Raw genomic sequence first — 24,957 nt, forward strand, 5'->3', positions numbered from 1 at the left:
TAAAACAGAAATAAATGTAGGAGTTAATGGTAGGAAACAGTGTGAATGCTGAATGAAGGGCAGTAGCAGGTGTTATCTTACCTCGTACAGTCCCCAGTTCCTTCTCGGATAGAGTTGGGGATTTGGGAGTGGGGGACTTTGGTGTCGGGGACTTTGGTGAGACCGGAGACTTGACTCTCTGAGGTGACTTGATTGGCTCAGGGGACTTGACTCTCTGAGGAGATTTGACTGGTTCAGGGGACTTGGCCTCTGGGGAGGTGATTCTGGTAGTGGTGACTACCTTCTCCTTGGACTCAGACTTGCGAATGGTCAGAGTGAAATGGGCCTCTTGTTTGCCTCCGGCGTTTTCCACCAGCAGAGTGTAGCTGCCTTCATCCGACATCTCCACAGCAGAGATCTCGAAGGAGGAGTTGTACTGAGTGGAGACGATGTGGTGACGGGCAGAGGAACCGACAACCGCTCCTTCGTGCATCCATGTAATAGAAGGTGAAGGTTCGCCATCCACATCACATTCGAACCTGGCGAGGCCTCCCTCCTCCACAGTCAGGGACCGGGGTTTGGTGAGGATCTTAGCAGCAGTGCTGGGCTTCTCCCTTCGCTTCTCAACTACGGTGGTGGTCTCTTTCACACTTTCAGTCACACTTTCCTTCACTGTTGTTTTAGAGGAGGAGACGTGATACACCTCTGTTCTGGTCATCTCTGGCAGATGGGAGGATGGAGGCTCCTCGTCTCCGCGGCGTGAAGAGAAGGCGGAGTATTCTGATCCGGCTACATCCAACGTGGCGTAGTCAGAAGTCTCTCCTATGGTGTTCTTGCAGACCACGCGGTAAGTGCCGGCATCTTCGGTCTCACAGTTGCTGATCTTGAGAGTCAGAACGCCACTGATGTTGGTCATGTGGTATTTGCTGGTCTGATGAATCTCTTTTCCATTGTGGAACCACTTGACCTCCGGCTCCGGCTTGGCCTGGACATTCAGGGTGAACCTTGTGTTGGACCCGTAGGGTACACGATGAGATCGCATCCTGATGGTAATACGTGGGCCGTGGTCCAGGCTGAAGGGAGCCTGTGTCACCACCTCGAACGTCCTCTCCACCGACCTCCTCTCTAATCTCAGAGCCTGCTTCCTCTCCTCATACCTGGAAGCAAAGTCAACTCTAGGAAAGGTCACGTCAGTCTTGACTGCAGTAGGAGATCTCCTCCTCTCTGGTTCAGGCATTTGGAGCTTTTTGATTGGTTTAGGAATATATTCGGAGGTAATACCTGACACATGTTCAGATTCAACATCCTCAGAGTAGGTCGCAACAGTGACAGATGTTTCCTTTCTCAAGCTTCGGGTCTTCTCCTCAAACTCCATACGCTTGAGTTCACTCTTGTAGGCGGACATCCTCTGAACGGTCGTATGTGGGCGCAGCAGCTCTTGATCTTCTCTCTCTTCATACACCCTCGACTTCTGTCTTGGAGGTTTGTACGTGGCTTTGTCGTGACGCTGGCGGAGCTGAACGTAACTCGGGCCAGCCTCGTACTTAGATGGAATTCGGTAGGAGTCATATCTGCGTATTTCTTCTCCCTCTTCGTCGTCGCTGTGGACTCTTCTGGGAGATGAGGGACGCAGGGCGGACAGCTCGAAGCGAACCGGGCTGAGGCTGGGTGGAGAAGCAGAGTAACCATACTCCAGCTCTTCCTCCAGACGGAGCCTCTCCTCCTCGGTTCTCTTCATCGACAGGTACTCGTTCACGGGGAGCAGGAGCTCCTCGTCTGAAAGATCGCCCAGGGACCTCCTCCGGATCCGGTGATAGGCCTCCATCTCAGGGGACGGAGTGCGGTGCCTTGCGGGCCTCACTGTCTCCAAGTCATCCTGAGTCAAGGACGAGATGCGCCACCTAGGCTTATACTGGTCCTTGATCCTGATGGGCACCTCGTAGAACTGCTCCCATCTGGAGAGGCGAATACGCTTCATCCTCTTCTGCTTGATTTTATCCATGGGCTCGGGGAACTCGTACTGATCCCGCAGCTTCTTGTACCATTTCATGTCAGAGAGCGGCTGGAAGTGTTTTATTTCCAAGTCTACCTCAAGAACGGCCGGGTTAATGACACGAGGCGGCGGGACGTCGTAGGGCATACGCAGCCTCTTCTCATCCGCCCGCTTCTTCTTCTCCTCTTTTTCTTTCTGTATCTCAGCTTCAGTCTTCTCGCCCTTCTTCGTGGTCACTGCAGGTTTGAACATGGTGGCCGCCTCCCTGACCGCTTGTACCGCTATCGGGGGTAGAGGTATAAATACAGTGTCAGACAGGATCTGAGACAGCCTCACCTTTTTCTCTAATTCCTTCTTTCCAGCTATCTTTTGTTTCTCCTTTTCGCTGAGCTCATATTCCTTCTTTACATGAGTGGCACGATCTACTTTGAGCGTGGCCTGGCAACTGGCGGATCCAGCAGAGTTGGTGGCAGTAACTCTGTACACACCAGAGTCCTCGGGGAGAGTGTCTTTCACGTGTAGGATATAGTAATCCAGACCCTCGTGGACAACCTCAATAGATGGTCCAAAGGTTAAAGGCGTGCCATCCTTCTCCCACTTCAGCATGGGATGGCCTGAGACTCTAATCTCAAAGCGCACATTCTGGCCCTCCCTGCACTCGACATTTGCGAGCAGGCGTTTGAACATGGGCCTCAGGGTGAGGTCCGCTGGTTTAGGTCGAGGAACAATGGTAAGACGAGCCTTGCAGCTGTCATCGCCGTACCTGTTACGGGCCACGACGCTGTACTCAGCATCATCCTCTACATCGAGTTTGTGGATAATCAGCTGGTACAGGCCCGTGTTGCTGATGAAGGTGTATTTCTTTTCATCTTGTCCGGGGACGAGCTTCTGTCCGGATTTGTGCCAGATGACACGAGGCTCAGGGTGAACCGTGATGGTTACGCCGAAGCGCACATCCTCGCCAATGTAGGCGGTGCTGTTGACCAGAGGAAGGGTGAACTCTGGGGGCTTCTGAAGCATTCTGGCAGTGTCAATTCTGCGTTTTGTTTTCTTGACCACGCGGGCGGTGAAGAAGTCGCGGTAAGATCTAACACCGCTGACAAACATCTCTGCGTAGGCGCTGTCCTCTCCGTACTCATTCACAACCTTGCATCTGTAGGTGCCATCGTCGGCTCTTGTGACCTTGTTGATGGTGATCACGGCTAGGCCATCCTCATACTCTATTTCATATTTGGCACCAGCTTCAAGTTGCCTGACACCACAGTACCACGTCACTTCAGTAGTGCTATCATAGTTGTCGATGTTGCAGATGAATTTGAAGTTGTCTCCCTCATTCACCACCGCATGGCCGATCTGGCCTCCGATGGGTCCGTGTTCAAACGGAGCGATCTTCACCTTGGCAACAAAGACGCCACGCTGGGATCTGATGGAGCCGCCGCTGGCAATACGAGCTGCAGAGACAACCGTCTTCCACTCTTTCCTCACCATCGTCTGGTAGTATCTCTTATGCCTGCCTGTTTGGATCGCTCTGGTGCTGATCTCCTCTGCAGGCTTGGTCAGCCAAGGATGCGCCAGAGCCTCAGCAGCATTCATACGATGCCTACGTTCCCTGGTCATTAAGCGGTCTGTGAAGTCCAATGCTTCAACACTGACCTGCTTGAAGGACTCGTCATCGTAGCTGTAGGCTGCGTTGGAGATGTTGTCAATCATCTGTTGGTTGGTTTCAGCTGTGAATGGATTCAGTCCACTGAGGAGCACATAGGCGAGGACACCGACAGACCACATGTCAGTGACTGTGCTAACCATGTCACACTGGTGGATCTCAGGGGCAGCGTACTCTGCAGTGATGTACTGGATCTTGATTTGGTCTCCAGGAGTCAGGTGTCTGGACTGGCCCAACTCAATAATCTTCACATTCGAACTGGTTCTAGTCGCGTACACGATGTTCTCAGGTCTGATGTCAAAGTGTCCGTAGCTCTCAGCGTGCAGGAACTCCAGAGCTGAGCAGATCTGCCTGATGTAGTTGACGATCTCGCGCTCATTAAACTCAAACTCCGTCATGCTGAATCGCTCAAAGATATCAATGCCAGAGATAAAGTCATAGATCATCACCAGCTCCTCTGGGCTGTCGAAAGACTCTTGGAGGAGCAGGAAGTTGGTATGTTTGGCCATATTCAGCGTTGCAATTTCCTTTTTGACTATTGATTGATCGGCGCCTCTCACCTTGAAGAATTTAGCCATGTAGGTCTTCTCAGAGCTGATGTTCACACAGCGGTGGACGATGCCAAACTGACCTCTGCCCAATTCCTCTGCAATGGCATATTTGGTGTGCATATTCTTGGCATCGGAGTGAATCTTGCCCTTAGGCACACGTCCAGAATCGTCAACCTCCCGGTCATAGAGCAGAACTCTTGATTTGTCCTCCTTGGTCATGACGGGTCCGCTGGACTCGGAGGGAGCACTCTGTCCAAATTTGTTCTCAGCGATGACTCTGAACTGGTAGCTGGTTCCTCCAAAAAGATTAGTGACGGTGTAGTGGGTATCACGGGACTGGACGACACGCTCCCACCTCTCAGCGGTGGTGGGGCACTTCTCAATGATGTAGTTGATGACCCTGCTGCCTCCATCATTCGCCGGGGCCACCCAGTTCAGTGTGACCGAGTCTCTAGAGACGTCGCTGGCTTTGACACCACGTGGAGGATCGGGAACGTCAGCTACATCCAGCTCAACCGTCTGCTGGTCGATGCCAAACCTGTTCTTGGCACAGACGATGTAGAAACCAGCATCCTTCTTCTCCACTCCGTTGGTGAACACCAGAGAGGTGAATGATCTGGTGACGATGACCTGGTAGTGGCCATTGCTGTCAATGAGATCTTGTCCCTTCTGCCATGTGATGACAGGATCAGGTTTGCCGCTGAAAGGAATCTTGATATTGATCACTTCTCCACGCAGGGCAGGGATGGCTTCCTTGTCCTTCAGGTTCTTCGGCAGGTTGATCTTGGCGGGGACTAGAGACGAGAGAAATTGTTTAAGTGACATGTTGTGTTTTATTTGAATTTGAAAATTAGTTTAATATGTTTAATTTGGTTTTACAAGTCAGTGTTAGAAAACAGTGGTCTAGTTGAACAAATTGTGTGCTTACCTTCAACATCCAGAGAGATTGTCGCACAGATGGAGCCTCCCTGGTTGGTGGCTCTGATCTGGTACACAGTGGAGTCTTCCTCATCGGCCTCGGTGATGACCAGCTGGTGGTAACCTCCCTTGAACTCCTGGATCTTGATCTTCTTTCCATCAGAGTGGATCTCCTTTCCTCGTCTGAACCATTTGATCACAGGCTTAGGGCTCCCTGTGATCTTGCAGACCAGGGTAGCGTTGCTCTTGTACTTGACGCTCATGTTCCTCAGCTCTTCTTTGAAGGCGGGAGCACGAACTTCAACGGCTGTGGCCGGAACCACGGGAGCGGTCTCCTCGCAGTAGTCGCTCTGTCCTCCCAGGTTCTCGCATTTCACACGGAAGATGCACTCGATTCCCTCGGTGAGACGCTTGACGGAGAACACCGTCTGTTTGATCTCGTCTGTGGTCACCGAAGTCCAGTCGCTCCATTCCTTCTTGTCCTTCTTGTGCTTCTTCTCAAGGTAATAGCTCTTGATCTTGGAGCCGCCGTCGCTGAGAGGAGGCCTCCAGGAAACCACGCAGGAGTCCTTGGTGATACCAGAAACAGCCGGTGACAGAGGTGGTGATGGTCTCTCTGTGGACAGGAATATTAAAATCAGAAACCAGTGCCAGAACTTTTGTAGTGTACACAGGTGAATTGATATGGTGTATTATAGTTCTATGCTTACATTGTAAAATATGCATTTCTGAAATATTTCGAAACATGGATGAAACTTACCCAGTTGGCTCTTGATAAGGATAGGGGAAGTGAGTTCCAGCGGTTCGCTGTTGCCATAGCGATTCTGGGCGTACACACGGAAGAAGTATCCGGCGCTGTCGCTGAGGTTGGGGATACGGCAAGATATGCCATTGATGGATGACGACACCAGTTCCCACTCAGTGCCCTCCTTGTCCTCACGTTTCTCCACAATGTAGTTGGTGATCATGCAGCCGCCGTCGTCCTTGGGAGCCTTCCAGCTGATGATGACAGAGTTCTTCAGGAGAGCTTCCAGCACAATGGGACCCTGAGGCATATCAGGTTTGTCTGGAAAAAGAGGTATTAGACATACATTATAAATCTAACACTGTCACCTTGACTTTGTTGCACTGACTGCAGTAAATGCACACAGACATACCATAAATCTCAACATTGCATGCGGTGTCAGCCCTGCCGAAGTGGTTGTGCAGTCTGATCCTGTATTTGCCTCCGTGGACTCTGCGCTGCACGTTCTTGATCACCAGGTGTGTGTAGTGCTCGGTGGTCTCGATGCTGATGTCGTCGGTGTTCTCCAGGGTCTTTGCCCCGTGCAGCCACATGATCTTTGGCTCGGGGCGGCCGATGTAGACGGCGTGGATGCGCAGAGTGGAACCCAGGCCGGCGTAGTAGGTTTCCTTCAGCGGGTAGTCGGGGTGGAAGCTCGCAGCAGCCTCCAACACCAGAACGCCCGTGGTCTCGGCTTCTCCGGCGTCGTTGATGCCCTTGCAGGTGTACTGTCCCTCGTCCTCCTGCTGATCCGTCATAATGGACAATGAGTGGTTGCGGCCATCAGAGCTCATCTCGTACTTGCGAGACTCAACGATCTCCTTGCTGTCGTGATACCACTTGATGTCAGGGACGGGTCTGCCAATAATCTGGCACTTCATGACGGCAGGCTGGCCGAGCTTGGCAGTCACTTCATCCATTTCCTTTCTCAGACCCGGTTTAGTTTCAACTGTACGTACAAAACAAGGACGTATGTTTAGGAAACACGTCTATCACGTTCAGTAATGTCTCACAGTAAAGCATGTTGGGTAAATGTGTATATTTCAGTGCACTCACCACTCAGTTTGGTCCTGATGCATGTGGCAGTCCGGCGAGGTCTACTCATTCCTCTCTCATTCTCAGCAAACACTCGGAACTCGTACTCGGTGGCCTCAGCCAGTCCGACCATGATGAACTCCTTCTCCTTCAGTCGCAGCTTGTTGGACTTCTTCCAGGTGCTGTCAATGAACCTCCTGTACTCCACCCAGTAGCCCAAGACCTCCTTTCCACCGTCGCACTCTGGAGCCTGCCAACGGATGGTGATGGCCATCTTCGTGACGTTCACTGTGTCGATCTCGCCTGGTTGACTTGGCTTGTCTGGAAGGAAAGAAACAAAAAAACAACTTAATTAACGATTGTTTTTGCGACTTAATGACACCAACGAGAGGCACAGTGTCTCTTTCTGTTCTGGTGTTGTTGTCTGTAAAACTCCGCTGGGAGAGAGTCGATGTTCCAGCCAAGTATCGGAGGTCGTCTCGATCCATCAACTATAATAACTACGGTGCTAATAATTATCAGCGGAGACTCACCGAATGGATCCTTGCATGTGACTGGGTCAGACACAGGACCGGCCTCGCTCTCGCCGATGCTGTTGACGGCAACAACGCGGAACTGGTATTCTGCATCAGGGGTGAGTCCAGACAGAGTAAACATGGTGGAGGCGATCTTGGTCTGGTGTCGGGACCACGTCTCAGCGGACACCACCTTGTACTCAACAAAGTACCCAGTGATGGTAGAACCACCGTCGTCCTTCGGTCTGGACCAGGCCAAGGCCACAGAGCTCTTGGTGACGTCCATGATCTCTGGTGGGGTGCTTGAAGGCTCAGGGGGACCTGGTTTGAAAAGGAAGATTATTGTTTGAGTCACTAATGAAGGGTCTCATACTATTCAGAGACTCTTCAGACTGAAGAATACTTACAGAGAGGAGTCTTGGGCACCAGTGGCTGCTCCGACTTCAGAGAGGCGCTGATACCGAAGGAGTTCTCAGCTGTGACCTTCAAGTGGTACTCTGTTCCCTCCTTCAGGCCCTTGACAACCAGATGAGTGTCAGTCACTCTGGAGTCCACGGTGTACCAGGCATTCCTGGCTGCTTCACGTCTTTCTACGATGTACCCCAGGATCTCGGAGCCACCGTCGTCCGTGGGCGTCTTCCAGGACACCTTGACAGAGTTGGCCTGGATCTCCTCAAAGACCATCGGTCCCTCTGGAGCGCTTGGGCGTCCGATGACCTTCACCTTGATTTGAACCTTCTTCTTGCCAACCTTATTCTCCAGCAGGAGGTCATACACGCCGGAGTCACTCCTCTCGGCTCCCTTGATCACCAGCTCACTGGCGTCCTCCGTGGAGGCGATCATGGCCTTGGCAGAGACTATACCGCTGTCCTTCAACCACTTGCAGATTGGTTGAGGTTTACCCTTGATGGGCACTGAGAGTCTAACCACGCCTCCGTGGCGTACCACGTACACGTCTTTGTATTTCAGCTCCAGGTCATAATCAGGAGATTCTGGAGAACAAGGACAGTTACAAGAGTCAGTTTTATTCTATGTTACTTTTAAACGGATAAAATGATCTTACTGCGGGTGTTAATGTAACCTCACCGAGCATCTCAGTCACAGTGACGGTTCCAGGCACTTCAGCAGGCTCTCCGGAGCCGCCGGCGTTGCAGGCCATCACACGGAATTTGAACTCCTCTCCTTGTGGCATTTTGGTCAGCGTGTACTCGCAGATCAGCGATGGGGTGGTGTTGCACTTGACCCAAGCCATGGTGCCCGCCTTCTGCATCTCAATCAGGTAACCGTCCACCCTGGCGTCTCCCTCGTCGTCGGGAGGACTCCAAGCCAGTGACACGGAGGATTTGGTGGTATCGGTGATCCTCGGGTTCTGAGGACAGCCAGGTGGATCTGAGCGGGGAAGAGAAGCATGTATGCACTTTTAGCAGCTGCTACAAAAGATATAATAATAACAATAATAATAATTATAACTTTATTTATATAGCACTTATCAAAACAAAGTTACAAAGTGCTTCACATAAAAAAACAAAAAAACACAGCTAAAACAAAATAAAAGTACTAAGACAGCAACATGCAAATTAAAATAGTAAAACTCATAATACAGAATAAAAAGTAGAATCAGGTGAAGCCAGTGACTCGGCCGACCTTATTTCCTTGGGCAGGGTGTTCCGGAGTCTCGGATCGAGAGACTGGAACAGATAAAAAGCCCTGCCCGACGAGCTCAAAGTACGAGCAGAAACGAGGTTCTCAAACCCGACTATATCGTTACAAAACCCGATGCCTCGTTTTGGACCCTGCTCCTGCTTGAGAGCGAAACGCAACCCTGCACACCGGGTCGGGCGGGTGTCCCCGTGCTGGCACCTGCGTCCCGAGGGCTGGAGGTTGATCCTGCCAGTAGCACAAGCTTGTCTCAAAGATTATGGTTCCTTTGATCGCTCTCACGTTACTTGGATAACTGTGGCAATTCTAGAGCTAATACATACCAACGAGCGCTGACCTCCAGGGTGTGTGCATTTATCAGACTTAAAACCCATCCGGGGGGCCCCGGCCGCCTTGGTGACTCTAGATAACCTCAAGCCAATCGTTGGCCCTCGTGGCAGCGACGTCTCATTCGAATGTGTGCCCTACCAACTTTCGATGGTACTTTCTGTGCCTACCGTGGTGTCCACGGGTAACGGGGAATCAGGGTTCGATTCCGGAGAGGGAGCCTGAGAAACAGCTACCACATCCAAGAAAGTTAGCAGGCGCGCAAATTACCCACTCCCGACTCGGGGAGGTAGTGACGAAAAATAACAATACAGGACTCTTTTACCGCCCTGTAATTGTAATGAGTACACTTTAAATCCTTTAACGAGGATCAATTGGAGGGCGAGTCCGGTGCCAGCAGCTGCGGTAATTCCAGTTCCAATAGTGTATGTTAAAGTTGCTGCGGTTAAAAAGCTCATAGTTGGATCTCGGCGGTCCGCCGCGAGGCGAGCTACTGTCTGTCGCAGATTTGATTCCCGGGCCGCTGTGGTAAGAACTCAGCCTTGAATTCGTAGTGTGCCACTTGAAGTGAAATTCGTGGACGAAAAGCAAAAGCATTTGCAAAGAAAGTTTTCATTAATCAAGAACGAAAGTCGGAGGTTCGAAGACGATCAGATATCGTTGTAGTTCCGACCATAAAACGATGCCAACTAGCGATCCTGCAGCGTTATTCCCGCTGGAAAGCGTACGGGAAATCAAAGTCCTTGGGTTCCGGGGGGAGTACGGTTGCACAGCTGAAACTTAAAGGAATTGACGGAAGGGCACCACCAGGAGTGGAGCCTGCAGCTTAATTTGACTCAACATTCGCAGCTGCCTGATTTTTTATGAATTATCTAAATATAACAGAGCTCCTCTTACCGATGGGATCTGTTGCCACCGCTGGTTTGGATAGCAGACTGGGTTTGCCCACTCCTCTGGCGTTGATGGCAGTGATTCTGTGCTCATACTCCAGGCCCTCGATCAGCTCCGTCGACCTGTACCTGGTCATGGTGATGGGGTTCTTGTTGGCGCGCACCCATCTGTCAGACCTGACTTCTTTGCGCTCGATGATGTATCCAGAAACCTCAAGGCCGCCGTCTTCATCTGGCGGGTTCCAGGCCACGGTCATGCCGTCACGGGAAGCATCAAAGACGGTGGGACGGCCAGGAGGTCCAGGCGCGTCTGTGGAGGAGGGGGGACATGTTACCGTACTTCTGTCTGTATAATAATATCGGCTGAATGTGCAACGAAGTCTTACTCTTCATGCTCCTGCAGGTGACGATCTCAGACTGCAGGTACTCTCCGGTGCCGTAGCGATTGATGGCAGCTGCACGGAAGACGTACTCGTCTCCCTCAATCAGGTTCACAAACTTGAAGGTCGGTCGGCTGACGGATTCGCAGACAGGCACCCAGCCGGGTCTGTGAGCGTCACGCTGCTCCACCACGTAGCCGCTGATGGGAGCGCCGCCATCTCTGGCTGGAGGATCCCAGCTGCAGCTGACGGTGGTGGCATCGATCTCATCGATGCTGATGGGTCCCGTCGGTTCATCAGGTTTAGCTGGTAAAAGATGAATTCATGGTTACAATCAACGTGATTGCCTGAAACGTAAATGTTAATAATATACTCGGTATTGATTGCCGTAATATTGTCAAGAAGAACTGAGTGGATGGTGGCTTACAGAGGATGATGACCTTGATGACCTCGCTGATAACACCGACGGCGTTCTTCACCTCCAGGTTGTAGTCACCGGTGTCGTCGATGGTGGTGTCAGACACGGTCAGTTTGGAGAACTTGCCGGTGCTCTTGATCTTGACGCGGTCGGTGACTTTCATCTTGTTATCTCTGAAGTACCAGGAGCAGACGGGAGGAGGCCTGCCGACGATGGGCAGGTCCAGCTCCAGAGCTTTGCCGGCCAGGACGTTGACAACCTTCTGAGGAATACTGGAGAAGTCTACCACGGGCATTACTGGAGAGGACAAAGAGACAGTATACATCAACAGTTGGGAAACAGATTGTGAACTGAGCTATGATGCTAAACATTACTGCTGGGTAGAAAATCATCTGGACAAGAAAAACACGCCTTTTATCATGACCTCTTTGGTTAAACAGGCAAAAGATAGCAGGTTACCTCTCTGTTCGTTTACGGTGACGGCAGTAACAAGCTCTCTGGGCTCGCCGGCTCCTCTGCTGTTGATCGCTCTGATTCTGAACAAGTACTGCTCGCCCTCGTTCAGCTTGTCGATGGTGTGCTCAAAGTCCGTTGTCTTCAGCGTGGCCACCTTCATCCACTTGTCAGTGCCAAACTTGCAGGCTTCGATGACGTAGCCCGTCAGTCTGCTGCCGCCGTCGTGCTCGGGCTTCTCCCAGCCCAGGGTGACGGTGGTCTTGGTGACGTCGATCATCTCCAGCTTGAGTGGCGTCAGAGGCACCTCGCAAACCAGGACGACGTCGGGAGTCTCGCAGGGCTCGCCGATGCCATAGATGTTCTCAGGGAGGACCCGGAAGTAGTAGAGCATGCCCTCCATCAGGCTGTCGATCTTGTAAGACGTCTTACTGCACTTGGAGGTGACGGTCTTGTACGCTCTCATGGAGGCCTCGCGCCTCTCGATGATGTAGTTGTTGACAGGAGCGCCGCCGTCCACAGTTGGGGCTTCCCAAGAAATGGTTGCAGACTCCTTGGTCAGCTCCTTGATCTTGAGCGGTCCAGTTGGTCCAGGAGTATCTAACAAGAACAACAGATTCCAAAAGCTGTTCAAGTAAAGTCACATTTAAAGAATTCTAAAATGTCATATTTCATCTCCATCAACGTACCGTAGACCTTGACCAGAATGTTGACTTCCTGTTTCCCGGCAGAGTTCTCGGCGACCAGCGTGTACTTGCCGGCGTCGTAGCGGTGGACCCTTTCGATGATGAGCGTGGTGGATGTGCTGCTGACGTCAATGAAGCCTCTGTTGTGGAGGTCGACGTCGGGCTTGCTCCACGTGATGGCGGGAGCGGGACGACCGGTGACGCTTACGAACAGGCGGAGGGATCCGCCGGCGCGCAGGCAGATGGTCTTCTTCAGGTCATCGTGGAGCTCAAAGTCGGGAGTTTCTGTGTGACAAGTTCAAATGTTACCACGTCACACAAGACAATAATATTTAGTCTATAGCCCTCCTTCTCTGTTAGTAACCATGGTGACGTGTTAGTTACCATGGTGACGTGTTAGTTACCATGGTGACGTGTTTAGTGGAGGCAGAATAACTCTCACGTTAGCTAACGCTGGCTAGCAAGTATTGTTGTCTTGTTTTTTTAACAACGGCTGAATAAAGTCCTAGTTTCTCTCAACATGTTGTGTCACTCTCTCTCCAGGATCACCGGAGGTAGTTGACAAAGTTCACATGAACCAACGGGACCAGATTAGACCCCTACGCCGCTGGAGACGACTGGAGAACGCTAGCTAGCTAACGCCTGCTCTCCTCCCGGTGAAGTCGTCTAACAGCAGCTAACGGCTCACGTTAGCTGCTGTTAGCAGAAGGCTAAATATTAGCATCATTTCCTCTCCGTCTCTGAAACGCTTCTCTGATATTGTAGCTCTAGAGCTCCAATCACAGTTACTCATCTCTAATGTTTGAGATCTGGATTCAGACAACAACACAGAGGACATTTAGATGTGGAGCTTTAGCCCACTGCTAGCGTTAGCCTCCAGCTAATGTTAGCCTCCAGCTAATGTTAGCCCACTGCTAGCGTTAGCCTCCAGCTAATGTTAGCCCACTGCTAGCGTTAGCCTCCAGCTAATGTTAGCCTCCAGCTAATGTTAGCCCACTGCTAGCGTTAGCCTCCAGCTAATGTTAGCCCACTGCTAGCGTTAGCCTCCAGTCTTTCTTTGGTTAGCATCTTAGTTCACGTTTTGTGTCATGTTTTTGTTAAATCATATTTTTTCTGTAAAGCAATAAAACTATATTTTGTATCTCATCTCTTTCTCTAAATAAATAAATTGCTAAACCTTCCAGACGACTCACCGATCCTCTCCACCGGCTCCGTCTCGGCACACGGTTCGCTGAAGTCTCCGGTCCCGTTGATGTTGATGCCGGCCACTCTGAAGCAGTACTTCTTGCCTGCTGAGAGTCCCGGGACCACATGCTCTGCAGTACGCAGCGTCTTCTCGTGAGCCGTCTTCCATTCCTCCGCTCCGGCTTCCTGCATCTCCAGGATGTAGCCCATCACGTCGGCTCCTCCGTCATCCACGGGCCGGGACCAGGCCAGGCTGATGCTGTCGGCGTGGGTGTCGATGATCCGAGGGATGGAAGGAGGAGCAGGGGTGCCTGGGGGGGGGGAGACGACACAGGAATGGAGATCAATACAAGTGTGAGATCTATAAAGGATTTACTGACATGGTGACCCCTCAGTCATCTAGAAAGATCAGATTTATATATTTAAGATCAGCCGTCAGATCTGCGGTCGTTTAACAGACTCAAAGTGGACTCACATGTCGGCTCTCTGCAGACGACGTAGAGAGAAACCTCGCTGGCTTCGCTCTCTCCGGCCTTGTTGATGGCCGTCACTCTGAACTGGTAGATGTTGCCTTCGGTCAAACCGGACACCTTCAGCATGGTGTCCAGGTGAGCTCCGTCCCGGTTCACCCTCACCCAGCGGGCGCTCTTCCTCTCGCGCCTCTCCACCAGGTAATGGATCAGCGGGCTGCCGCCGTCGCTCTCCGGCTTTAGCCACTCGATGGTGGCGAAGTCCTCTCCTGACACCAGGATCTCTGGAGTTCCAGGAGGAGTCGGCACGGCTGGAAGGATAAAGAAGGTACGTCAGAGTTAGAGGTTGTTTTACCTTTAAGTCTAGTGACTGGGTTTGCTCTCAGGCAGATCTGTCTTGCTTTCATCTCAGTTCTGAGTGTTGTACTTACTGAAGGTGTTTCTGGCGATCATGGGCTCTGACTGGATGTAGACTCCCTCTCCGTACTTGTTGACGCCCCGGACTCTGAACATGTACTCCGTGTTCTTGAACAGTCCGGTGATGTTGCAGGTCAGCTCCTTGCACTCGGTGTGCATGACGACCCAGTTGAGTCTGTTGGTGTCGCGCCGGTGCACGATGTAGTGGGAAACCTGGTCGCCTCCATCCTCCAGAGGAGGCTTCCAGCTCAGCGTGCACGACTCCTCCGTGATCTTGCTGATCTCAATGCAGCCTTCACACTCTCCGGGGGTGTCTGCAAGAAAAAACAGGTGTGCTCATTGTAGTTGGTAGGGATGCACCGATACCCGATACCAGTATCGGGTATCGGGTCCGATACTATGCTCATGTACTTGTACTCGTACTCGCAAAATGGCTCCGATACAACGGCACCGATACCACTTTACGGTGGTGCGCCCGACCCTCACTCTCATTGCGCCACGGGGTTTTGCTTGCACCCTCTGACTCGAGCGTATGTTAGACTCCTTGGTCCGTGTTTCAAGACGGGTCAGGTGGGTTGCCGACATCACCGCAGACCCCTGGCCCCGTTTACGTGGGCTGAGCCCCACCCTGGGGGCACAACGCAGTTCGGGCGCACTGAGGACAGTCCACCCCGATCGACAGTCACACCGGGAGCAGGGAGCCCCATCACGGTGCGGCGAGGTCCGGGCGGGGAGCGCTGTAAAGCTGCGGCCGCGAGCCACCTTCGCCCCGAGCCTTTCCAAGCCGACCTAGACCTGGTGGCGGCGCACCGCCTCGTATGCGGGACTCCCCAGCCTGCCGTGTGTCCTCACACCCTCCAGCTGGCTGTTAATGAGGCTCTTTAGACACAGAGAAGTACTCGTATCGGTACTCGGTATCAGAGAGTACCCAAATGTAAGTACTTGTACTCAGTCTGATATAAAGTGGTATCGGTGCATCCCTAATAGTTGGCTTATCTCGGGTACACCCTACACGAGAATCAAGCTGATTTTGGGTCTGATTCCGCCTGGTGACTGTTTAATGGTTCTAAAGATGACCTTTCCAGATGTTCCTGTGCTGTGGAATATGTTAAGAGTGTTTTTTTACATCCTCCGATCGGCTCTGAAGTCCATCCTGGACGCACTGATTTCAAATGATAAATATTAAACCGTCCTGAAATCAATGCGGACCGTCCCAGATTTAAAATCTCACCGTCATTCAAAGTGACCTTTAACATAAATCGAACATCAGAAGTGGTTTATTTTTGTTCATGTTGTTAAGGAGGAGTAAACGTGCGTACGTCATTTTTCATCGCAGTTCATTCTAATGTAACAGGTATTTTTCTTTCAACTCTCTTCCCAAATTCGTTCCAAAATTTATTTTCAGCCTCCCCGCTCATATTTTTTTCGTCTCGGGACGTCCTTAAGCTCGAGCCCTGTGTGTGTGGTGTTCTGTTTGGGCCAAATCGTTGCTCTCCACACACTATGGGAACCAAACTGTTAATTTGAACACAACATGTCGTCTTGTGTGGGCTCTCTCTCACATTTTACACATCTGGTGAGATTTGAAACATCTGCTAGTGTGGGCCAGCCTCTAGGATAACCATCACAGCACTCTGACTTACCGAGCACTTTGACGTTGACCTCGGCCGTCTTGGTTCCGCTCACGTTCCTGACCGTGAGGATGTACTTCCCGGTGTCGTCTCTGTCACAGAATTTGATGACGGCCATGGCCCTGGTGGCGGTGTACTGCAGGTGGTACTTTTCACACAACTCCAGATCCCTGGTGCCCTTGGACCAGGAAGCCTTGGGGTCCGGCCTGCCTCCCACTGCGGCGTCCAGAACCAGGTCTGAACCGGCTCTGACTCTGACGGTTTCGGACAGGAGTTTGCTGTCCAGCTGGGCCTTTGGAGGCTCTGGTGGGTGGAAAAAGAGGAACATGGTTATAAACAATTTATTGGTTAAGATTGAACTCCTTTTGCTGAGACTGTAATAACATAATATATGCACACTGAATTAATTCTACACCTTTAAGTCGTAAGGTGTTGCTCGCTCTTACTTAGCAGGAAGTTTCATCTTACTGTCTGATTTATTTAAGACTTGAGATTCGTGTGTGCTGTATTTGGTGGTGTTGTATCTCAATCACGGATGCAGATCTCACCAAAGTCGGTCTTGCACTGCACCGAGCCGGTGGACTGTGAGGGCAAGCTGAAGACCTGGTTGGTGTTCTTGGCGATGACTCTGAACTCGTAGGGCTCTCCCTCTCCCAGGGCAGTGACGGTGTAGAAAGTGTCCGTCACGTTGGTGTAGTTACACTTGAGCCAGCGGCCTTCGCCGGTCAAAGTGTACGGCTTGCGCTCAATGATGTAGCCCACAATGGGACTGCCGCCGTCATTCAGAGGAGACGACCATTTGAGGGACACGGTGGTTCTGGTAACATTTGTGACCTCTGGCTTACTTGGTGGATCTAAAAAAAACAGATCAGACATGTTGGAGGAATGGAGTATTAACCAACAAACCACTGGTTCCCAAACTGGGTCCAAACTCACCAACTGGGTTCTGAGCAACTGTTCCCTTGGAGGCCTCGCTGGCTTTGCTCAGCCCGGCACTGTTCATGGCATAAACCCTGAACTGGTACTCCAGGCCTTCAACCAGGCCCTCCATCTTGCTGTAGCAATCGAAGCAGGGGATCTTGTTCTCCCTCACCCACAGGATGTTGTTCCTCTCCTTCTTCTCGATCCAGTAGCCGGTCACCTTGCTGCCGCCATCGTTGTAGGGCTCCTCCCATTTTATGGTCATTGAGTTCGAGGTGACGCCGAAGACTGAAGGCCTTGTTGGTGGGCCAGGAGGTGCTGGGATTAAAAAAGGAGATTTTGTTATTGTGTCACAGTCGCCTGAATGTCAGCCTGATCCAACAACAGACATTAACAGTCTAATAAATGCTCAAACACTTCTATCTGTTCTTTATTATTCATACGTTTCAATAATAGTTTATGGTTTAGTACTTACTGAAAGGATGCTCTGCGACTATAGTCTCAGACTCAGTCGACTTGCTGACACCAAATTTGTTCTCAGCAGAGACCCTGAATGTGTACTGCATGTACTTGGTCAGGTGACTGACGTCGAGAGATGTGCGCTTGACGCTGGAGTTGATCAGCTGCCAGGCGGTGGAGCCAGACTCACGCTTCTCCACAATGTAGTTGGTGATATCAGTGCCGCCGTCGTCTTCTGGTGGTTCCCAGTTAACGACGCAGGACTCAGAGGTGATAGATGTGATTTCGATGGGTCCGGTTGGAGGACTGGGTCTACCTGTGACATTAACTTCAATAGTGAAGGTCCTGGTTCCCGCCGCGTTCTCCAGAGTCAGGTAGTATTTGCCACCATCTCCTCTCATGGCTTCCTTGACTGAGATAGTGGTTCTGTCCTTCGTTGTTTGGATGATGACTCTGTCTGAGTTCTTAAGCCTCATCTCTTCCAGCTTCCAGATGACCTTGGGAGCCGGTCTACCACTGATGGGAACATCAATGGTGAACGTTTTGCCAGAACTGCATGTGATGAGCTGGTTGGTGATCTCACTGAGGTCAGCAGCAGGTTCAATGTGAGGCTCTTTGACCAACGCCGCAACCAGAGTTTCCCTGGCGGCGCTGTAGCCCGATTCATTCTTGGCCTTCACACGGAAGTCATACTCGTCACCCTTGTTGAGCTTTTCAACCACGTAGGTGAGAGTCTTGGTGTTGCCGCACACGACCCATTTGTCCGTACCCTTTGGCTTAGCCTCAATGACGTAACCCTGGATGCGGCTGCCGCCGTCATGCTCTGGTTTCAGCCAGCCCAGTACCACGGTGCTGTCTGTGGTGTCCAGGATGTCCATTCTCTTTGGAGATGCTGGCTCCGCGGTGGCAATGACAGGCTCAGTCAGCTCAAAGGCCTCACCCACACCGTGCTGGTTCTCGGCTGAGACTCTAAAGAAGTATGGCACTCCCTCCAGCAGGTCCTGGATCTTCAGGATTCGCTTTGTGCTCTTGCCACCAGACTGCTGCCAAGTGCGGCGGCTAGCCTCACGCCTCTCAACAATATAGTGTTGGATTCGTGCTCCACCGTCATTGAGAGGAGGCTCCCAGGTAACTGTGACGGAGCCTCTGGACACCTCCTCGAAGACAACAGCTTGAGGAGGTCCAGGAGTGTCCATCACTTTCACAGTGAAGGTAATGGCCTTGCTTCCACTGGCGTTCTCCAGGTTAACGGTGTATTTGCCGGTATCATTTCTCGAGCAATTCTCAATGCTTAAAGAACTGTAACCTTCCGTGGTTGAGACCTCAGACATGACACCCAGCTCTCCTTCTTCCTTCACCCAGGTGGCAGTGGGAACTGGCTTTCCTCTGAAGTGGATGCCCAGGCACACTGAGCCTCCAGGCTTCACAATGTGCGTCTGCTTGAAGGTGGCGTCAATATCCACCTGTGGTGGTGTCAGCCTGTCAACAGCCTGGGCAGGCTCCGGGATCTCCTGATCATCGCCTCTACCGATGTGGTTGACGGCTGCGACACGGAGCCTGTACTCAGCTCCTGTCTGTAGACCAGTCGCTGTGTAATTTGTTTCTGCCACCAGCTCCTCGTTTACTCTCTTCCATTCGGTCTCTTGTCCCTTCACCATCTCAACAATGTACCCCAGGACCTCCATGCCTCCGTCTTCCGCAGGCCTGGACCATTCAAGGCTGATGGAGTTGTTGGTGGAGTCGGTCACGCACACCACAGATGGAGCACAAGGAATATCCTTCGGCTCGGCGGCTTTGATAGGCAGGGAGATGTTGCTAGGAGCTCCAACACCGGCGTCGTTCACGGCCATGACGCGGAACTCGTACTCCATATCCTCCGTCAGGTGGACAACCTTGTGAGCACATTCGATGATGGGCTTCTTGGTCGTCACCTTGTAGAAGCGGACCGTCTTCTTTTCTCGTTTCTCCACGAGGTAATACTGGATGGGGTTTCCTCCGTCAGAGGTTGGAGCGGTCCAGGAGAGGGTGATGCTCTCTCCTGACGACTCAGTAGCATCAGGAGTGCCTGGAGCATCAGGGGCAGCTGAAGGGGAACAATTTTGATAGATTTGTGCAATGTTTGAAAAATATAGAAAACTGTCTTATATATAGCATTTACTTAACCTTTCCACTTACTGTATTGCATCTGTGCAATGATGGGGCTGGATTCCAAAGGTCTGCCATGTCCAAACTTGTTAACAGCAGAGACCCTGAACTGGTACTCATTGGTCTTGATGAGCTTGGTTGCGTTGAAAGTGCACTCTGTACATTCGTCGGACACCAAAGCCCAGGAGATCTTGGCAGTCTCGCGCTTCTCAATGATGTAATGCGAAATCTCTGAGCAGCCGTCGTTCTCCGGCGGGTCCCAGGTCAGAGTGCACTTACCCTCTGAGATGCTGCTGAAGGTCATTGGTCCTACTGGCTCCCCAGGTGTGTCTGCATCACACAGGTGTGAGAGATTGAAGTTAGAACATGAATAAATAAAACATCTGCGTTGTATTAAACAAAGTCAAAACAGCGTACCCTGGACTTGAACAAGGATGTCCTGCTTCTTGGTTCCAGATCCGTTGGTAGCCTCCACACTGTAGAGGCCGCGGTGTGTACGATCAGCGTCCCTGACGAACAGGGTGCTGGATCCAGCTACGTTGATAATATCCATCATCTTCTTGGTAACCTCCACGCTGTCTCTGTACCAGACGATCCTGGGAGCAGGGCGTCCAGTGATGGTCGCCTTCAGCCTGATGTTGTCTCCTGCCTTGACCGTCAAACCCTCGAAGTATTCTGGGCCAAACTCAATATTTGGACAAGCTAGTTCACAGGAAAAGGGAACGCATCAGTACAGTATGTAAGCAGGATTCTTCGTCATTTACTCAAACTGCTAATATTACTAATCATCAATCCTTTCGTTACTCACAGTTCTCACTTCTGACCACAATTAAGCCGGAGGAGTTGGAGGGAGGACTGACGACGCCGATGGAGTTTCTGGCCGTCACTCTGAACTCGTAGCGTTCATTTGTTGCTAACCCGGTGACGGCGTGTTGGCACTCATGTACGTCAGTCAAGTTGGCCTTGAACCACCGGCCCTTTCCTTGGCGTTTCTCAATGTTGTAGCTGGTGATCTTGCTACCACCATCACGTTTGGGTGCATCCCATTTCAGCGTCACTGAGTCGCTGGTCACATCAATGTAGTCAGGCTGGCCGGGAGGATCTGAAAGGCAACAGACGCATCTTTGAACTCACAGGTTTTTTAAACTAAAGTTATTGTAATTCCAATATGCTGGATGTTTGAAGTGCAACAAAGAAACTACATCATGTAATAGTCTGAATCTGCACTCACCAACAGGACTGACAGCCATGATGGGCTTGCTCTCATCACTCATTCGGCTGAAGCCAGAATCATTCTGGCTGTAGACTCTGAAGGAGTACTCGAGGCCTTCAATGAGCTCCGAGATCCTGTAGTCTGTTTCTTTGATCAGCATCGTGTTCACCTTCTGCCACATGATGCTGTTCTTCTCCCTCTTCTCCACGTGGTAGCCCTGGAGGGGGGTACCGCCGTCATAGATGGGCTTCTCCCACTGGATGGTCATGCCATCGTTGGTGACGTTGTATACGAAGGGCTTGCCTGGCGGGCCTGGAGGCCTGAACTGGTGCTTGGCAATGACATTCTGTGAGACCAGAGCCTCGCTGACACCGTATCTGTTCTCAGCACACACTCTGAACTGGTACGTGATCCCCTTGATAAGGTTGGAGGCCTTGAACTGAGTATCCAGTACACTGGAGCAGGCCATCTTCCAGACATTCTGGGTGGTGTCCCGCTTCTCCACAGTGTAGCAGCTGATGTCGCCGCCGCCGTCATCGTTGGGCTCGTCCCAGGAGATCATGATGCTCTCAGCTCTCACTTCATCCAGGCGGATGGGTCCAACGGGCTTTGATGGTGGTCCGAGTGTGATGACATGGATGTGGAAGGATCTCCTGTTGACCTTGTTGTCGAGGGTCAGGGTGTATTTACCCTCGTCGTCCTTCTTCACGCTCTTAATCATGAGAGTGGCTTTGTTTTCTGTCGTCTTGAAGCGGATCTGGTCGCTCTCCTTCTGAGGCAGGTTGTCCTTCAGCCACAGAACAGAGGGTTTGGGTTTACCTTTGTACGGCAGCTCGATGTGCACGTTGTGACCCAGACGAACATTGATGCGGCCACCTGGATACTCGTCAAGGCTTGCCTCAGGTGTGATGATGTAGTCAATGACCTTGATAGACCCGGTCTCAACAAAGTCGCCCTGTCCCTTCTCATTCCTGGCGGCAACTCTGAAGAACACGTCTGAGTGCTCCTTCAGGTTCTTGACTTCAAACTCACAATGTTTGCTGGTTCCTCCCAAAGACCACTCCTCGCCCTTGAGCTTCTTCTCAACGACGTAGTCGGAGATGATGCTTCCACCGTCGTAATCAGGCTTCAGCCACTGCAGAGTGACAGAGGTCTTTGATGAATCCTTCATAGAGATGTCCTTGACTGGTCCTGGAGTCTCTGTGGCCTTCACAGGCTCAAGTGTATCACATGGATCGCCGACACCATTCTCATTCTCTGCCAACACACGGAAGAAGAAGGTCGTCTTCTCGGAGAGGTCCTCCATGGTGTACGTTGTTTCTGTGCATTTGCTTGTCACTGCGGAGAAGGATCTCTTGGCGGAGTCCCTCTTCTCAACGATGTAGTTTGTGATCTCAGCACCGCCGTCGAGGAGTGGAGGCTCCCAGCAGAGAGTCACCTTTCCACGAGTCACGTCCTTCAGGACCAGATTCATGCACTGAGCTGGAGTATCCTGGACCTTCACAGATAGGGTCAGGGGCTTTGGCTGTCCCACTCCATTCTCTATCTTCACTGTGTACTTTCCGGTGTCGAGCTTGGTCACCTCACGCATAACAAGGACTGTGGTAGTGTCCGAGTGGTGGAACTCATATTTGGGGTCCCGGTCGATGCAATCTTCTCCCTTACTCCAGGAAGCGGTGGGAGCAGGTCTGCCCTTCAGGGGAACAGACAGCTCCACGTCCTTACCGGCCTTCACAATGTAGTGAGTTCTCATGGCCACATCTGGGTCAATCTGGGCCTCCTCTGTGAAAAGCATGACAAATATACAAGGTCACACAGGGACTGTTATATGAGAGCAACATAAGAACAAAACTGGTGATTAATTTACCCAGGATGTCCTTAGCTTGCACAGGCTCCATCATCTTCAGAGGCTCTCCACGGCCGGAACAGTTGACGGCAGAGACTCTGAAGAAGTAGTTGACGTCTGGTTTCAGGTCATGAACTGTGTATTCGGTTGTCTTGGCCTCTCCCTTGGAGGTAATCATGGCCCATTCTTGCTCTCCCTCTACAAGCTTCTCCACCATGTAGCTGGTGACCTCGCTGCCTCCGTCCCATTCTGGCTTGGACCAGCCCAATGTGATGGATGTCTTGGTGGAGTCCACCAACTTCAGCTTGCAAGGCTCATCAGGTGGATCTGAAACAAAATGCATTTGTTTTATGGGGGGTGTACATTTATCTTTCCTGTTTTTGATGGAACTTCGTGTAGGGATGTCACGATACCAGAAATGTAGTAGTCCATACCAGTACTAGTGAAACTCCATGATTCTCGATACCAATTTGGTCCCACGGTAAAAACTAAAGTAGAACAATAAATCCCATGTACTTCAACATCCTCTCCTTTATTACCGTTGTCATACTGGTTTTTGTTAGGAAGGTAAACAAGTCATAATTCTCTCTATTATCTATTTTATATTGCTGTGAAAACATCTCCTGGATTTATTCAAGTTTCTCACCAAAAACTACATTTTACAAGATTACATTTGAACGCATAACGACAACGTCAGAGTTTAACTTCACCCAGTACTCATTTTCACTGAATAAAGCCTGAATGCATCATAATGGAATTCAAAATGACACCTCCATGAGCTAGTTAGCGTTAGCTGTTAGCAGCCGGTGAGCAGCTCAGTCCTGCACGGAGCTAACAGCTAACGCTAACTAGCTCTCGTCCTGCAGATTTCAACACGGATTTGTTGCTCGCAATGTAGCGTCATCAGTAACAAATAGGGTGGGTTTCTCTGGAATGTGTCGATAGGGAGTTTACTGCATCCCAAACACATTTTCTATCATCCCCGGGACGACGGGACGCCGTAAGTCTCAAGACCTGACGGTTCCTATGATACCTGCGGTACTGTAGAAAAACGAGTATCATCACGTTTTCAGAATCTTGGCATCGACTTGTTACCGAAGTACGTCCGTTCTTGTGACATCCCTAAATCTTTGAATGTTAGACCACTTACCAACAGGGTCAGCAGCCTTGTAGAAGTCTGATGCATCGGAGAACGGCCCCTCTCCGGCCATGTTGATGGCACAGATGCGATACTGGTACTCGTTTCCTTCTGTCAGATGGTAGATGTTCTGTTTGATGCCAGTGACGGGCTCTTTGTAAACACGGATCCAACGCAAGCTCTTCTTGTCGTGTCTCTCCAGGTAGTAGCCCGTCACGGGGCTGCCTCCGTCTACACCTGGTTTGGCCCATTCCACCACCATGGTGGTCTTGGTGATGGTTGTCACCTCAGGAGTGTGAGGCTGCCCAGGAGTTACTGTAAACATTTACAGCAAACATGTTAAGAAAATGCAAATAAGTAACAATCTTGATGAAACACTTTTTTTCTCAGACTTTGGTGTTACCGAAACAGGAAAACTCAAAAAACTAGAGAACTATAGAAGCTCAATCACAGAATCTGTTATAACTTCTTCACATTAACAATCATATTCACACTCTACAGCCCCAAACTTACCAAAGGCGTTTTTAGCGATGACGGGTTCCGACAACAGCGGCTCTCCTGCTCCGTACTTGTTAACAGCCATTACGCGGAACACATACTCATTTCCACGCATCAGCTTGCCGACGGCGACGTACGTCTGCTCGAGCCTGTCTGAAACTGTCGACCAGACCACTCGGCTGGTTTCACGCCTTTCAACGATGTAGTGGGTCACCTTGAATCCTCCCTGGTCTGACTCAGGCACAGGCTCCCAGCTGAGGATGATCCGGTCTGCCGTTATGGAGTTGAAGTTAATGGTGCCGGCTGGAGGTCCAGGTTTGTCTAAGGGGAGGTAGAAAAAAAAGGAACAATAAATACAGGGATGATGGAAGACCATATTACATTAGAGCATCTCGATTAATTGGATATAGGAATTCAGAATTGAGGTATAAATGTTCTAAATACCTAAGATTTCAATCCTGATGGTTGCAGATGCTGAGCCCAGAACATTCTTGATCTTGACCTCATACGAGCCGGTGTCACAGCGAGCTGCATCCTTGATCAGAACATCAGAAGAGTCTGTTGTGCTTTCAATAGACCGGGTAGAGGTCGCTATCAGCTCCTTTCCATCCTTCAGCCACTCAATGGTCGGCAGAGGCTTGGCGATGATTCCGACTCTAAGCTTAACTGAAGCTCCAGCCTTGTACTGAACCACGTCCAGATACTCTGGAGGAAGGTCAATGGCTGGGGCACCTGTGGGACACAAGATAAATATTAAAGCTGCAAGCAGCGATGAATGGGCCC

General features: G+C 51.1%; 2 protein-coding genes across 3 annotated transcripts in view; one reads left to right on the plus strand and one right to left on the minus strand.

Annotated features, from left to right (window-relative positions):
- LOC141781996 (bone morphogenetic protein receptor type-2-like) overlaps positions 1-24,957 on the plus strand; it is a 119,185-nt gene that overhangs the window by 28,981 nt on the left and 65,247 nt on the right. Inside the window, exon 19 of one of the 2 annotated variants that reach the window (XR_012597002.1) lies at positions 15,045-15,061. The exons of the other annotated variant lie outside the window; for it this stretch is intronic. The gene's annotated coding sequence lies outside the window, so the exon portion shown is untranslated. Of the gene's footprint in view, positions 1-15,044; positions 15,062-24,957 lie in introns of those variants that run through there. 2 annotated transcript variants of the gene reach the window in all.
- ttn.1 (titin, tandem duplicate 1) overlaps positions 1-24,957 on the minus strand; it is a 227,197-nt gene that overhangs the window by 3,113 nt on the left and 199,127 nt on the right. The window contains exons 178-205 of the mRNA XM_074658001.1: positions 24,619-24,906; positions 24,190-24,495; positions 23,689-23,991; positions 22,560-22,865; positions 20,711-22,474; positions 20,288-20,581; positions 19,897-20,181; positions 19,510-19,809; positions 17,351-19,417; positions 16,891-17,193; positions 16,503-16,808; positions 15,967-16,257; positions 14,338-14,637; positions 13,912-14,217; positions 13,445-13,747; positions 12,255-12,536; positions 11,572-12,165; positions 11,122-11,409; positions 10,701-11,000; positions 10,322-10,624; positions 8,525-8,827; positions 7,846-8,430; positions 7,457-7,759; positions 6,945-7,244; positions 6,262-6,837; positions 5,865-6,170; positions 5,115-5,720; positions 82-4,980 (exon numbers count right to left, since the gene is read on the minus strand). Coding sequence (XP_074514102.1) covers positions 82-4,980; positions 5,115-5,720; positions 5,865-6,170; positions 6,262-6,837; positions 6,945-7,244; positions 7,457-7,759; positions 7,846-8,430; positions 8,525-8,827; positions 10,322-10,624; positions 10,701-11,000; positions 11,122-11,409; positions 11,572-12,165; positions 12,255-12,536; positions 13,445-13,747; positions 13,912-14,217; positions 14,338-14,637; positions 15,967-16,257; positions 16,503-16,808; positions 16,891-17,193; positions 17,351-19,417; positions 19,510-19,809; positions 19,897-20,181; positions 20,288-20,581; positions 20,711-22,474; positions 22,560-22,865; positions 23,689-23,991; positions 24,190-24,495; positions 24,619-24,906 — 17,367 coding nt within the window. The remainder of the gene's footprint in view (positions 1-81; positions 4,981-5,114; positions 5,721-5,864; positions 6,171-6,261; positions 6,838-6,944; positions 7,245-7,456; positions 7,760-7,845; positions 8,431-8,524; positions 8,828-10,321; positions 10,625-10,700; positions 11,001-11,121; positions 11,410-11,571; positions 12,166-12,254; positions 12,537-13,444; positions 13,748-13,911; positions 14,218-14,337; positions 14,638-15,966; positions 16,258-16,502; positions 16,809-16,890; positions 17,194-17,350; positions 19,418-19,509; positions 19,810-19,896; positions 20,182-20,287; positions 20,582-20,710; positions 22,475-22,559; positions 22,866-23,688; positions 23,992-24,189; positions 24,496-24,618; positions 24,907-24,957) is intronic.

The sequence above is a fragment of the Sebastes fasciatus genome, chromosome 14 (assembly GCF_043250625.1).
Source record: "Sebastes fasciatus isolate fSebFas1 chromosome 14, fSebFas1.pri, whole genome shotgun sequence".
NCBI classification, from domain to species: Eukaryota; Metazoa; Chordata; class Actinopteri; order Perciformes; family Sebastidae; genus Sebastes; species Sebastes fasciatus.